This window comes from Erinaceus europaeus, chromosome 17 (assembly GCF_950295315.1).
Source record: "Erinaceus europaeus chromosome 17, mEriEur2.1, whole genome shotgun sequence".
Lineage (NCBI taxonomy): Eukaryota > Metazoa > Chordata > Mammalia > Eulipotyphla > Erinaceidae > Erinaceus > Erinaceus europaeus.
Window position 1 is genome coordinate 5,597,524 of NC_080178.1, and position 16,356 is coordinate 5,613,879.

At 39.6% G+C, this 16,356-nt stretch overlaps 1 protein-coding gene and 1 long non-coding RNA gene across 2 annotated transcripts in view; both read left to right on the forward strand.

Moving 5' to 3' along the window:
• The first annotated feature begins 6,702 nt into the window (after positions 1 to 6,702).
• Positions 6,703 to 16,356, forward strand: part of LOC132534019 (uncharacterized) — a 69,994-nt gene continuing 60,340 nt past the window's right edge. The window contains exon 1 of the long non-coding RNA XR_009545740.1: positions 6,703 to 6,775. This is a non-coding gene — a long non-coding RNA (uncharacterized LOC132534019). The remainder of the gene's footprint in view (positions 6,776 to 16,356) is intronic.
• On the forward strand, positions 10,670 to 11,974 carry LOC103109468 (olfactory receptor 5D18-like). Its single transcript, XM_007518529.2, has one exon. The coding sequence runs from the start codon at positions 11,033 to 11,035 to the stop codon at positions 11,972 to 11,974; it is 942 nt and encodes a 313-aa protein (XP_007518591.1). The 5' UTR covers positions 10,670 to 11,032.

Genomic DNA, 16,356 nt, shown 5'->3' on the forward strand with positions numbered 1-16,356 from the left:
CAACAGTCTGTAGGTCTTTGCTCAATATCATTAATATAACAAACAATACAAAGTCCTCACTAGAAGTAATAAAGGTAGAACCAGGGCAGTAAAAGCATTGGAGGACATAATATTTCTTCTTTTTATTGTTAATATCTTTATCTGCTTATTGAATAGAGACAGCCAGAAATTGAGAGTAAAGAGAGAGACAGAGAGGAAGAGAGACAGAGAGACACCTGCAGCCTTGCTTCACCACTTGTAAAGCTTTCCTCCTGCAGGTGAGGATTGGGGGCTGGAACCTGGGTCCTTGAGCATTGTAACATGTGCGCACAAACAGGTGTGCCACCAACCCGGCCCCGAGGAGATAATATATCTATTGCTAGGATGGTCAAACTGAGGATCATAGGCTCAGTCATATTTATGTGTAGTCACTGCAAATATTCAAGTTTTTGATAAAGTATATATGTAGCAAAGAAAATATAGCCCCATGCATTATTGCCAAGATTTCCATGTTCGTTCTGATGATGAATAATGGGCCTATGCTGGAAACTCAATGCTGTAACCTGGTAACATTATGAAGCTGTGTGCTTAATAGATGCCCTTACTCTTGCATCATTTGCCCTATCTGCAGAGCTAGTCATAGAGCGTCTGTCATAATAAGCACATTCTTTCCAGTTCACCTGATAACTGTCCACTAATTATTATCTATGCTTTATTTATTTCGTTTTTTATTACTGCCAGCACAGTGATCTCTGGTGCTGGGTGCCTTCACAGCGAATCTACTACTCCTGGTAGCCACTTCGTTTCCTTTTCTTCCTTTTGTCCTCTCTCTCTGTCTTTCTCTCACTTTTCTTTCTTTGATTTGATAAGAGAGATAAATTGAGAAGGCAGGGGAAGGCAGAAAGGGAGGAACACACTGCTATGAAGTGTCCACGGCTGCAGGTAGAGACCTGGGGCTTGAACTCTGATCCTCCCACATGGTAACAGGTGCTCTCAACCAGGCACAGCACCATCGGACATCTACTTATGATTGTTAATGAATGAAGTCCTGTTAGCGACACCCTGGTTAATTAGGGACTTTATGGCTACTGCTCTTTCTTGACACAATCATTAGGATGCTAACAAAATATGTAAAAAGATTAATAATGCTAGATAAATAAATAAATAAAGCTAAATAATAATGCTAAATAGTAAACAATGGCTCAGGACTAGCAGTGGACTCAAACAGAAGCTAACTCCATGGAAGTTCAAAGTCATCAAACAACCTGTGGATTTTCTCACTGATGCCATTTTCTATAATAAGGATTTGATTTCCTTGAGCATTTTTGATCTGACTGTGAAGATGAACATATCTCTGCCTATAAAAGCATAGATTATTTTTGAACTGGTCATGTTTTCCACCTAACCTGAAAGAGTCTAAAGGAGAAATGAACTTACCTGAAGTCCAATGTTCTTGTTTAATTCACGGAGACTTTATTTTTATGATCCACACAGTGTAGATATCTATCTTGTCAGTAATGGAACATTATAGAGAAACACACCCACGGTTGGTAACATGGAGGCAGTAGACTTCAGTGAACATGCATTTTCTTTCTGAGACAGAAGACACCTTGGTGAACACAAAGAAGAAATATGCGGAAGCAGATTCACAGTCTAAAGTCAACCAAATTCTAGGTCTTCTGTTTGCCTCCAGGACTAAGAAGGGGTAGACTATATGTAATTGTAACTGGAGTATTACTCAGTGGGCTACATGTAATTAGTTGAAGGCTGTCTCTTGTGTCTTTGTGGTGGAGGTATTATTTTCTAGATCTAGTCACTGGGGATAATTGTATCACCACATCTATCCCATTAACTGCTCTTAGATCATCTTTTCAATATATATGTGAGTTGATAAATGAGACAGAAAGAATTAGAGCATCACTCTGTATATGTGCTGCAAGTCCTGTACTTTATCCCTATATCATGTAGCCCCTAGACAATGAGTCACCGAAACAGTATTTACATTGTGAACTAAAAATAACTCTAGAAATCTAAAACAGCGCTAAAGGACTTTGCAGAAATAAATGTCTTTTTTTTTATTGCCCTAGTTTAATGCCTCCTGTTTTGCTTTGGTTTTGATTTTTAATTTTCTTGTTGTGGGGATTAGTGGTTTATAATATGTGTAAATACAGTTTCTGGGGCATGTGCAAACTTTCTCAAAGTTGTCAGTAGAGGGAATGAGATAGGGTGTTCTGGTGGCAGGAACTGTGTGAAATTGAACCCATCTTAAGCTATGGTCTTCTCAGTTTTCCAATTTTATAAACAAAAACTTTAAAAAAAAAGGAAAAAGAAAGTTCTCAGTTTTCTGCAAAACATTCTCATCACCAGCCTAGGGCCTTCTCTATCACCATGCACCAGACATGAAAGACACCTTTACTTACCTGAAAGAGTCCTTTACTTTGGTGCAATACACCAAAACTCAGTCAAATTCTGCTTCACATTTCTCTTTCTGTTTTTCTTTCTTAACTTCTGTTTATGAGTGGCATCATTCCCATACTCATCTTTATCTTTCTGGCTTATCTCCCTTCACCTAATTCCTTCTAGCTCCATCCAAGATGGGTTGGAGAAGGTGGGTTCAGTATTCTTGATACCTGAGTAGTACTCCATTGTGTATATACACCACAACTTCCTCAGGCCCTCTTTGAATGGGTTGTTTTTGATGACATCTACATCTTTGTTCCACTAGAAGACTGTACAGAATCGAATCAGATTGTATGGACTCTATAGAATCTAATTAGATAGAGTCTAATTAGTTACATGCAAGGGTGAGGAAGTTCTGGTATTCTTTTTTATTTTATTTTTTTGTTAATTTATTTTTTTATTTAAGAAAGGATAGATTAACAAAACCATAGGGTAGGAGGGGTACAAGTTCTGGTATTCTTATTTTCACTTTCCTAGGATTGCTGATTGAAAATTAGTCCTAGATAATATAATTTTATTTTATTTTATTTTTTTATTAATTTATTTTTTTATTTAAAAAAGGATAGATTAACAAAACCATAGGGTAGGAGGGGTACAAGTTCTGGTATTCTTATTTTCACTTTCCTAGGATTGCTGATTGAAAATTAGTCCTAGAGAATATAGTCAAAACTGAATGTTGACCATAGACATTTTATTTTTGTTTTTATTAGTTATTTAGTCATGATTTATAATAATAGAAGATAGCAGGTGTGCAGTTCCACGCTATCCCCACCACCAAGTTCTACACCCCCGGGACCCCACACCAAAAAAATCCACCCTAGTTCTCCCAAGGTATTAAGAGATGGGCTGACTACCTTTTTATCTCGTCCAAGTTCATGTGCTTCAGTTCTGCAGACTCCACACCTCTGTGAAACCATGCAGTGTATCTTTCATTTCTTTACTCACTTTCACTAAGCACAAACACCTCTGATTCCGTCTATTCTGTCCTGAAGGATGCCAAAGCATCTTTGTAAATATCTGAGTAGTGATCCATTGAGCACATGTCCCCTAAATTCTTTCTCCAGTCACCTCTCAGTGTGCACTGAGGTGGCTTCCATATTTTGGCTCCTGTGAGCAGTGTAGCTGTGAAGAGGAGGGTGCACAGATCTTTGGGAGAAGTGCTTAGGAGTGGCGCTTCTCTTTATTGAGGTATTCCCTCTACTAGCTCAACCAGCTTGCTTTCCCTCTTTCCTCACATCCTAATCTGCATTTACTGGCTCCTGTTTGGTTGATGAAGGCCATTCTTACAGGTGTGGGTGGACTTTCAGTGTGGATTCAGTCTGCCTTCCCCTAATAATGAGTGAAGTGAAGCCTAATAGAAGTCCTTTTTCAAATACATCTAAGGAACTGGGGAAGGGGTAGACCCAGTGGGGCACACACATTAGGATGCACCAGGACCCAGGTTCAAGTCCCCAGTCCCCACTTGTTGGGGAGAAGCTTTATGAGCAGTGAAGCAGTGTTGCAGGTCTCTCTCTTTTTCTTCTTCCTTCTATTTCCCATGGCCCTCCTCAATTTCTCTTAGTCTATCAAAAATAAATAAATGAAAATAGAATCTGTGATACTTAAAATTTAAAAGAATAAAATGTATGGAGGGGCAGATGGTGGCAAACCTGGTTGAACGCACATATTACAATGTGAAAGGACCCAGGTTCAAGTCCCTGGTCCCCACCTGCAGGGGGGAACCTCCACAAGTGGTGAACAGGGATGTAAGTGCCTCCTTGTATCTTTTCATCTCTACCTTTCTCTTCCTCTCAATTTCTGGCTATCTCTAAGAAATAAGTAGAGATAATAAAAAAACCCAAGAATAAAATGTAGGGTAAAATATTAACAAGTATTGGATAATTTGTTATGTAGAATATAATAATATCTTCACTTTGTTTTTTCCACTGAGATCATTGCAAGGACTGGTGTCTGAATGACTCCACCACTGAAAGGTTTTATTTTATTGAGTGAGAAGCAGAGAGGAGGTGGGGCAGTGTGGGTCACTTGGTGGCAAAATGTGTAAAGCACACATAGTAAGAAGCACAGGGACCTGTTCAAGGAACTCAGTTTGAGCCCCTGCTTCCCACTTGTAGGGGGGTTTCTTCACAAGCAGTGAAGCAGGTCTATAGGTGTCTATCTTTCTTTCTCCCTCTCTATCTTCCCCTCCCTTCTCAATTTCTCTCTGCCCTATCCAATAAAATGGGGTTAAAATGTGGCCACCAGGAGTAGTGGATTCATCGTGCAGGCACCAAACCTCAGCGATAAGCCTGGAGGTGAGAGAGGGAGAGAGAGAGAGACAGAGACAGAGACAGAGAGAGAGAGATACAGAGATCAAACCAGGAGCTTCAACCCAGGTCCTTATGTGTATATGTGACTTCTCTTGGGTCAGCCACCACTTGGTCCTTATATTCACCTTTTATAGGGAATTATTATGTACTTTATATCAATGTATTGGGGGTAATGACCTACAATACAGTTTTTGATATGCAGGTACAATTTTCATCTTCTCATGAAATATGGGAAACTGGTGTAAAAATGTCTGCTTATTTACATACCCTTAACCATTTGTTTCAAGTTATATTCAGAGAGAGACAGAGACAGAGAGAGTGAGAGAGTGAGAACAGAGCAACACTCCAGGACATGCAGTACTGGGAATTACTAGGAGCCTCAGCTATGCTAGCCCCATGCCCCAGTAACTGAAAGATTGCCTGGGTCTATATATTGTCTGTTGTAAATTAACTTAAAAAGAGGTTTGGGGGTTGGGGCTGCTTGCAGCACATAGAAGGAATCACTGCTGGAGCTGGGAACTGGTTTAATCGATACACGGTCTATTAGGGTGAAACAGGTAAAAGGCAAAATAAGCACTTATCATCAAGGGTTAAGCGTACGCTAGGTCTATAAAGTCTGCATATGGTCATCAAAGTTTAGTTCCATAAGGTAAACAATTATCAGCTCTGGTAAAGGTTGCTCATGGCTGTAGAGGGGGCTAAAAGTTTACCGGCTAGCAGAGTCACACGTGTTCAGTTCCCAGGAGAAGCAGCCATGGCGGATACCTGACCAGAAGAAGCTTCTGACCAGAAGCAGCAGCAGCAGCAGCAGCAGCAGCAGCAGCAGCAGCAGCAACAGCCAGCCAGAGGCTCACATGCTCAAAGTCCCTTACTTGCTTTTATACATCCCCTTCTCTGAAGCACCTCCTCAGGGTGACATCATTCGTATGCTAATAGTCCCAGACTCCTGCTGGGGTCACCACAATTACCTATTTAATGGAGTATGTTACCAAATCATAGTATTTCTATCCAATGGTACATAAAGCCAGACATTTTTTTTAGACTTTATTAAGGGGGGGGGACTTCCAAGAGGCATGGCTATGGATTAATACACAAAACTATGAATGTTGATAATGATTGAACCCACAAACCTCACTAAATTGTAGCTGGGACATCTGCAGACGCTGAGGCCTCACGTGGGTGTGGACAAGGTGTGGGGGCGGGGCACAGACTGAAGCCAAGCACCTGGAGGCTGGGAGCTCTGGCAACAAATAACACCATTTTGTCTCTGAGCAATAGCCAAGGCTGCGAAGGGTGCTGACTAGGAGTGGGGGTGGGTAACCTCTGAGCTTTGGCCCATGACTTTGGGGATGAATTTCTGCTGAACTGGTGGTGGGGTCACACCACAGTAGCAGGGGACTTGCCAGACCAGTCTGGTCTGCTCCCTAGAAGGTAATTTGCTACAGCTGGTGGCCAAATGGTAAACTGAGCTCTGCTTCTTCAAACACGACTGTCACTTAGTAGCAAACCTGGGCGACTTGAATGGAGACTGAAATGGAACAGAGGCCATACAGACAAACTTCATAGAGTTACAAACAGCTCAAGGGAAGTATTAGAAACATAACCCCAACCCCCACACTCCCACCACCTAATATATATAACCAAGTGAGATTTAGTAATTATAATAATAGCATCACCTGTTGGCTCAGCATGATAAGTATGTAGACAAAGGAGAAATAGCTAATAATGATGACTTTTACAATTGTATCTATTATAATTTAAGGAAACTCTGAGAGTGATGTGGGAATTGGAGGAAGTGACTATCAAATAGAGTTTTTATACGACATGGCCATAACGCTATTCAGAATTCGTAGCGCACAAGCATTACATCAGAGAAAAGTCATTAAATTGAATTGCAGGCTTTGTGACCTCAAGAGAATGAAGCAACAGCTAATCTCTAGGGCTCAGATCCTGAAGGGGGTGAATGATATAAGATCCTACAACACACCACTGCCAAGCAAGAGAGGTCCTGTCTTTGCCATCACCAGGTTTGTCTTAAGAATTTAAAACAAGATTGCTTATGACTTGAATGTAGATGAGAAAAGACAGTTTGGGAGGGATGATTTATCTTTTAGATATGGGCAACTTTTGAGAATATTTAGCTGCTGTAGAAGTACAAGCAAAGAAACAGATGAATTATACTTATTCTACGGAGCTTTGTATCAGGGGGCCTGGCTCTGCTAAGCTCTTTAATAATAGCTCCTTGAATACAGTTTACCTGGAATAATGAAATGAAATGTTTCTGAGAATCCTGAAAATGTGTATTACTTTTGTAAAATTTTGGAGAAGAAGCAATCAAGGTAGAATAAACAAATATTTAGATATAATGGTTAGAGACTGAACACTTTGTAATGGAAAAGATTCAAAGGAAATAGCTTTAATTAAGATCATATAACAGGAGACACACGTCTCATGAGATTAAGAAAAATAAAACTACAACAAAATGAGGAAGATTATACGGTGTTATCTTTAACTGCTATATTTCCTGGACTCAAAAATACAAAAAATGACCAACAACTTAGTCATAGCATTAGGGTCACAAGAGTCATTACAGTATATAAAACAGTTGAAACAAACACTTAAATACCATATACAAATATTTTACTAAGTAAACTATGTGATAATTCATGCAAATACTTTACTAAGAAAATATGTGGTAATTCAACATCATGGCTTTGTCTTCTGAGCTTTTCTTTAATATTTAAATTGATGAAAAAGAGAAGGCATTAGGTTCTTAGTCTTGTATTTTGTTAGAAATCTTTATTATAAGTGGTTTAAGTGATCATGATTTATTGGACTGTGGATTCAGTGATAACTTTATCAGAAATTGTAAAGAAATAGTTTCCTGGTACATTGGATCTTAGCAGTGTTGGTCACAAATTAGAGAAGTATAATTCCTCTTCATTAAAGATTTTATTTTTTCCAAAATGTTTTCACAGCACAGTACTAGTTCAAATTTATAATCCATCTTCTCCTTCAATGATAAGATAGAATAGAATGAATCCCTATATGTTTCAAAGGGAGAAAAGTTCAAGAGGTGGAGAGTTATACCATGGAAAGGATATTAAAGTGTTCTAGTCTTTACTATAGAGAATTACTACTAAGAGAAAAAGAACAGCAGGACAATCAGTACTAGCCCAAACCTGGAAGAAACCCAGGTGCCTATCAACAGATGAGTGGCTGAGTAAGCTGCGATCTATCTACACAATGGAATACTACTCAGCTGTTAAGAAGGATGAAGTCATCTTCTTCACCTTAGCATGAATGGAGCTTGAAGGAGTCATGTAAAATGAGATAAGTCAGGAAGAGAAGAATTGATATGGGATGATCTCACTCATGGACAGAAATTGAGAAACAAGAACAGAAGGGGAAACACAGAGCAGAACTCGGACTGAGCTTTGTACTGCTGGTCCTCGTGTATGATGGTGGAGGAGTATTTAGGCTGTGGGTGAGACTTTTGTTTTTTTGCAGAAAACTGAGAACCATTAATTCTCCCCAGTAAAAAAAAAGAAAAAAAGAAACCCCAAACCCAAACTCATCCATATCAGCATTGCTTTCTGGCATAACTCCTTGTCACATATATTTCCACTGAACTGTCATCAGTTTAAATATTCTATTAATTGAGTGAGAAGTGTGATCACTAAAAGAAAATAAAAGACCTGCTGTTATTTTTATGAGTATTTTTATTATTTTATTAATTATTATTATTGTTACTTTAACCAGAATACTTATCAGCTTTGGCTTATGGTGGAGCAGGGGATTGAATCTGGGACTTCGGAGCCTTAGGCATGAGTGTCTCTTTGCGTAAACATTATGTTATCTACTCCTGCCCAAGATGTGCCATTATTTAGACAGAATTTAGATCAGGATGTGGCCATATGGGCATAGGAGTTGGGATTAGGGCTCCTGCTGTAGAAGCAATGATTGTCTCTGGGTCCATGCTCCCAGAGGGATGGAGAATGGGAAAGCTATCAGGGGAGGGGGTGGGATATGGAGATTGGGTGGTGGGAATTGTGTGGAGTTGTACCCCTCCTACCCTATGGTTTTGTTAATTAATCCTTTCTTAAATAAAAAAAAGAAGAAGCAATGATTGTTCCTCCTTATAGTGCTGGGGAAGTCACGGTTCTCCAAACTCTGCTTGTAGATTATATTTACTTTCATCTTTGCTTTCAGTTACTATTATTAATATTTTTGCCTCCAGGGTTATTGCTGGGGCTTGGTGCCTACACAATGAGCCCACTGCTCCTGGAGGTTATTTTTTCTATTTTATTGAATAGGACAGAGAGAAATTGAGAGAGGAAGGGTAGGGAGGGGAGCAAAAAAGAGAGACACTTGCAGACCTGCTTCACTGCTTGTGAAGTTTCCCTGCTATAGGTGGGGAACTGGGGGCTTGAACCCAGATCTTCATGCGGGTCCTTGTGCTTAGTACTATATGAGCTTAACCTGGTCCACGACTGCCTGCTCCTCCCTTCTGTTTTAATTATTTCTTTAAGAGAAAGACATTACAGCACTGAAGCTTGTCTCAGGGCGGTGGGGGCCGGACTTGAACCAGGGTCCTGCCTATGACAGTGCAAGCCACTATGCAATGAACTATCTTGCCGGCCCTGTTTCAGTCCTCACCCTCTAAGAAATGCAGAAGGGTTGACAAATGGGGTTCCTTGAGTGGAAGAACATTCATTTTGAACCTCTTGATGATCCTGGGTCCACTCTTCCAGATGAATAAAGAATAGGGTAGCTTCCAATGGAGGGGATTGGATGTGAAACTCTGGTGGTGGGAATTGTGTGGAATTGTAGCCCTCTTATCCAATGCACTTGTTGACCATTATTAAATTAATGAAGAAATCTTAATTAAAAATTCATTTTGATAAAAGATTAATGAGTCATAATGCAAAGATTAAAGTGCTACAAGGAATTCACAAGGAAATGACATGTGGAAAATTTCAGATGTTCTCTCACTTCTAATTTCATGTGATCAACACATAATGCAAAGGTTAACTGATCAGAATGTTTTCAGATTTGTTATAGATTATGGGAGAGACATGCTATGATAAGCTTATTTTTAAAAAATGTAATCTTTTATTTTTTTTGCTGGATAGAGACAGAAATTGAGAGGGAAGGGGGTGACAGAGAGACAGCGAGACACCTGCAGCCCTGCTTCACCACTTGTGAAGCTTTCCCCCTGCACGTGGGGACCAGGGGCTCAAACCTGTGTCCTTGTGCACTGTAACATGTGTGCTCAATTAGGCGCACCATCTGGCTGATAGGCTTATTTTTATGAACTTTTATTATGAACTTACTATTACCAATATTCAAGGGCAGTTGAAATTCTTAAGTCAATTTTTGAATGGCATAAACCATAAATCTGTGAGCTCATATTTTAATTTGCTAATAGTGAGGTATTTTTTTAAAAAATCTTTCTTTCTTTATTCCCTTTTGTTGCCCTTGTTTTATTGTTGTAGTTATTATTGTTGTTGGATAGGACAGAGAGAAATGGAGAGAAGAGGGGAAGACAGATAGGGGAGAGAAAGATAGACTTCACCACTTGTGAAGCTACCCCCCTACAGGTGGGGACCCAGGGGCTCAAACTGGGATCCTTATGCCAGGCCTTGTGCTTTGTGCCACCTGCACTTAACCCGCTGCACTACTGCCGGACTCCCGGTATTTTTTTTTTTTTTGATGGTGGGTACAGTGATTGCTACAGACATATAGAGATGTAAAATGATACACCCTGAATGTTTATAGTACTAAAATCAGATGATAATACATTAAGAATACAAAATAAAAGTAAAAAAAGGGGAGCTGGGTGGTGGCACTCCTGGTTGAACGCCCACATTACGATGTGCAAGGACCTGGGTTCAAGCCCCTTGTCTCCATCCGCAGAGAGGATGCTTCACAAGTGGTGAAGCAGGTCTGCTGGTGTTTTTCTGTCTCTGTCTCTCTCTATCTCCTTCTTCCTATCAATTTCTGGCTGTCTCTAGCCAATAAAAAATTAAAAATAATAAAAATTAAAACAATTAAGCCAAATAAATAACTCAATAATTATTTGTCTCATTTAAAGGAAAAAAAATTCACTTACCTTGTTTTAGCATTTTTGACCTTTATCAGAATGTTTCCTAAGAGATACATATAGAAATGCTGATGTTTCATCTTCCAGTTTGAGTAGACTAGTTAACAAACCTTTCTTTTTTTTTCTACCCTCATATTTTTCTCTCCAGGACTGATTCAGATTCTGACAAATAGGAGCCATGTCACTGTCACAACAAAATAAAAGTGGGGCCACATTCGTTCTCTTGGGCTTCTCTGATGACCCGGAACTACAAGTCCCACTCTTCTTGATTTTTCTGGTCATCTACATCATCACTATTGTAGGGAATATTGGGATGATTGTCATAATCAGAATTAACCCGAAGTTGCACACCCCCATGTACTTTTTCCTCAGCCATCTCTCCTTTGTAGATTTCTGCTATTCCTCCATCGTTGCTCCCAAGATGCTGAAGAACCTACTGGTGGAAGATAGAAGCATTTCCTTTGTAGGGTGTGTAGTCCAATTCTTTTTCTTTTGTACCTTTGTGGTCACTGAGTCCTTCCTATTAGCTGTGATGGCCTATGACCGCATGGTGGCCATCTGCAACCCTCTACTCTACACAGCTGCCATGTCCCAGAAACTCTGTGTTATGTTGGTCGTTGCTTCCTATGCCTGGGGAATCGCAAACTCTTTAATACTCACTTGCACCACTGTTCAATTATCATTTCAGGGTCTCAACACAATCAATCACTTCTTCTGTGAGTTCTCCTCTTTGATCTCCCTGTCTTGCTCTGACACTTCTGTCAATCAGTTACTGCTTTTCACGTTTGCCACCTTCAATGAAGTCAGCACACTGCTCATCATTCTCATGTCTTACGTCATCATCGTTGTCACCATCCTGAGGATGCATTCAGCAGGTGGGCGTCGCAGAGCCTTCTCCACCTGTGCCTCCCACCTGACTGCCATCACCATCTTCCATGGGACCATCCTCTTCCTCTACTGTGTGCCCAACTCCAAAAACTCCAGGCACACTGTCAAAGTGGCTTCTGTGTTCTACACAGTGGTGATCCCCATGTTGAATCCTCTGATCTACAGCTTGAGAAATAAAGATGTGAAGGAAACAGTCAGCAAGATAATGGCCACTCAAGTCTTTTCTCACTGAGCTTATTGTTTTGGGTAGAGTTTGTCCCTGGCATATAGACTGTGTTCACGAAAATTGATTTTTTTCTTTTGCTTTCATGAAAATTGATTTTAAAGATACCTTTAAGCATGTTGACAGATTAATGTTGTCCAATGGGAACAGCAAAGATTTTGCTTTGAGCTGGCTCTGTCTCTTGCTGAAAAGTTCAGCAATTGTTCTTATCATCAATTTTTCATCTCAAGATTGAGAGAACATGGGCTAGAGCCTAATAAAACAATATATCCAGCATGTAGATGCATGGACTTATTTCATTAAGCATCAATTGCATCCTCTTTAATTGTAGCATGTTAGGGGGTAGATTCCTCTTACTTAACACAAGGCTTTAGCTTTTACAAGTTCAAATCACAGGTAAAATGATACACAGACTTCACCTTTCAAATAATGGGCAATTAGACTAATGGTAGGGCAGTGAGGAAACTGTCCACTGTAGGGGTAGGAAGTGGTGCACCTGGTTAAATGCACACACCACATAGATATAGGTTCAAGTCCCCACTCCCCACCTGCAGGGGGAAAACTTCATGAGTGGTGAGGCAGGGTTGCAGGTATCTCTCTGTCTCTCTCCTTCTCTATCTCCTTCTCCCCTCTCAATTTCTATCTGTGTCTATTAAATAGTAAATAAATAAAAATAGAGTGTCCACTGTAAAAGACAAAGTTCTTAGGCTAATAGAGCAGTTAAGAAAACAAAGTTTAGATTTACTTAGAGACCTTAGAAGTACCTCCTAAGGTTATGAGTGTTGTTTGAATTTGACCTTGATTACAGAATGACTATGACTTTAGGTGACATCTCAGTAAGGGGTTTTATCCATCAAATTATGACAAGATCCGGGGTTCAAATACAATACCGAGTTAGCAGTACAATAAACTTTTATTGAATACTATATGGCATGAACGCGTATATATTGGCATGTGAGCTTGGCACAGATGGAAAATTGATAAGACACCATCTGTGTTATGAACATGGTTTCAAACAGTTTGATAGTTTTTGAAAAACTCTACCAGAGTTTTAGAAATAAGTTTCCTTCTCAAAAAAAAAACTTAAATGCAGAAAATTAAAAAGGTATGTCTGTCCTGTGTTTCTTGCTATTCTGCCAATGGAAAAATCAAATGTTAAGTAAGAAACAAAAGAATGAATATGGGGTGATCTTACTCATAGACAGAAGTTGAAAAATAAGACCAGAAGGGAAAACACAAAGCAGAACTTGGAGTGGAGTTGGGGTCTTGCATCAGAGTAAAAGACTCTGAGGTGGGGAGAGGAGGGGTCAGGTCCTGGAACATGATGGCAGAGGAGCACCTAGTGGGAGTTAAACTGTTATGTGGAAAACTGAGATATGCTATGCACGTAAAAACTATTGTATTTTACTATCAACTATAAATAATTAACCCCCTAATAAAGAAATAATAAAAAAGAAAATATCAAATGAGTGGTCTAGGAGATGGTGCAGGGAATAAAGCGTTGGATTCCCAACGGTGAGGTCCCAAGTTCAATCCCCAGCAGCACATGTACCAGAGTGATGTCTGGTTCTTTCTCTCTCTCCTCCTATCTTTCTCATGAGTACGTAAATAAATTCTTTAAAAAGAAGAAATTCTATTAAAAAAGAAAATATAAAATATGTTATTAATCTTTCATAGTTTTTTTTTCTGACATGATCATAATGTCTGTCCTTTTCAACTTTACTTCTCACTGAAGTGCTTGGAGCTGTATTATATCATCTACATACTTCATTCAAATTAAAACCCGAGGATGTGAGGGTGATCTGGCTGTGAGGTCTGTCACCCCACTGATCTCCAGGGTTGATTAGGCTCATCTGGTTGGTTAGGCAGGTGTCCTCTTCCTCCCTCACTGCTCCATGTGTGTCCCTCCCCAAGCTTCGCTTTCAGTGAATAGAGATGGACTGTTCTTTGGTGGAGGGTATATGAGTAGCTGTGCTCCCCTGCTAGAACTTCCAAACAAGCTCTCAAATTAAAACTCAGTCATGGTCAGCTTCAATCTTACCATGCAATTAAAAATATCAGATATGATCAAATGATAAAAAAAAGGAGGCAACAGATACCAAATTCAGACTGGCCATGTGATTATTTTCCAGACTTCCAAAACACAATACTTAGACCATTTCTACAGATACTCACTGAAAACTAAAGCACAGCTACCTATGATTGTGTAAACTTTTTCTAGATGAACTTTTTAGATGATGATCTTTGTTGAGTCTTTTTTTTCTCTTTCCTATACATCTAGACACGATTTGCTTATGTTGCAGTGCACGTGTATTCTAAATTCACCAGTGTACTCTGTGTGGGGGCGGAGATGGGGCTGTGAGATAATTCATCCAGGGAGGGCATCTGCTCTGCTCTGTACTGCAACCAGGTTCCTGCCCATCATACGTCACATGGGATTAGTAAGACAGCTAGAGAAACTTTGGAGCAGTGGTATCTCATTGTCTCTGAAAAAGCCTGCTCAGTTCAGTGAAGAACTAGCCATGATAAAACAAAGCCTGAGGGCATTTATTGCTGCTTCTGCTTGTCTATAGTGGGAAGGTAGCTTAGTTCACATTTATTTTTACATTTTGTTTTTTGAAATATGGGATGATCTGTTCTAAAATTCTGTCTCATAGATGGTTAGCTCCTGGAGTCCCAAGAGAGTGTTGTTTTTAACTTATGACTTGTTGGTATACCTCAGAGATAAATGATTGTTTGGAGACACTTAAGGAACACGGGCCCAAGGGAGTAATCATACAGGATCACACGTTATTCTTTCTCACCGTATCTTCAAAAACAAGGCAAACCATCTATCCCATAGGTTGATTGTTTGGACTAGTTCTGAAGATTTGGGTAATATTTGTGGAAAATGGTATTTTCTGCATTTATAAGGTTTATTCTTTTCTTCATAGAGGTGATCTATTATTATTTTTTTGTAATCTGCATTTAGGTTGCCCTGAACTACAGCATTTAAAAAATATGCCACTTCTTTAGGACAACATCTTCCATTTGCATGATGAGAGAAAAAGCAGAATGAAAACTTGGAACAATTCAATCTTCAGTCAACCAGCTGTCTGCTTTACCTTATTATTGTTTTTAAACGTCTCACAAGTGAGAAAGAGAGAGGAAGAAAGAGAGGGAGAGATGAAAATTTATTTATTTATTTTTTATTTTTGGCAACATATGGTGCTAGGGATTGAACCTGGGACCTTTTGCATGCAAGTCTTACTCTTTACAGCTGTACTAATATTGCAGCACAACTGTATTTTTAATGTGTGTGTAAGGGAGGGCAGAGAGTTAGCGAATATATATGCTTACTTAATGCAATGAAAACTGTAATTATCCAAAAGTAAGCTTTTTCATCCAATAAGGCTTTTATCCTTTACTTTCTATTTGGGCAATGTTGGTCTTCAAGATTGTATGACTTTGAAAAAAGTTTATTCCTATTTTATTTATTATAACTGATAGAACAGAGAGAAATTGAGAGGGAGGAGGACATAGAGAGATACCTGCAGCCCTGTTTCACCACTTGTGAAGCTTCTCCACTGCAGGCAGGGACCAGGGGCTTGAACCTGGGTCCTTGTGCATGGTAATATGTGCACTTAACCATGCGAGCCCCAAGATCATATGACTTTTAAGTGAAACATTAGGATGTGAACCATCTCTCTTTAAAGCTGTGTTTTAACATGCTCACTACCCAGGCATCAACCTTACGCCTTCTCAGTGCAACATTCCGTGTTTTAAGTAAGCCTAGCCTTCATCATTTTAACCACTGAAAGAGAAAGACGTGGCACATATAAATAGCTGCTCAGGACCCCAATCCTTCTGCTACTGACCAGTGGACTTATCAGGAGAAGAGGTTTATATTTCATAAGCAACATGTCTAATTAAATAATACATGATGTATTTATTTATTTTTAAATATTTATTTATTTACTTATTCCCTTTTGTTGCCCTTGTTTTCTTGTTGTAGTTATTGTTGTTGTATTGATGTCGTCGTTGTTGGATAGCATAGAGAGAAATAGAGAGAGGAGGAGAAGGCAGAGAGGGGGAGAGAAAGATAGATACCTGCAGACCAGCTTCACTACAGGTGGGGAGCCTGGGACTCAAACTGGGATCCTTAAGCCGGTCCTTGTGCTTGGCGCCACCTGTGCTTAACCCACTGAGCTACCACCCGACTCCCTACACGTTGTATTTATAATGATTCTTTAATCTTTATTTATTTATTCCCTTTTGTTGCCCTTGTGATTTTTTATTGTTGTTGTGGTTATTATTGTTGTTATTGATGTCATCATTGTCAGATAGGACAGAGAGAAATGGAGAGAGGAGGGGAAGACAGAGAGGGGGAGAGAAAGATAGACACCTGCAGA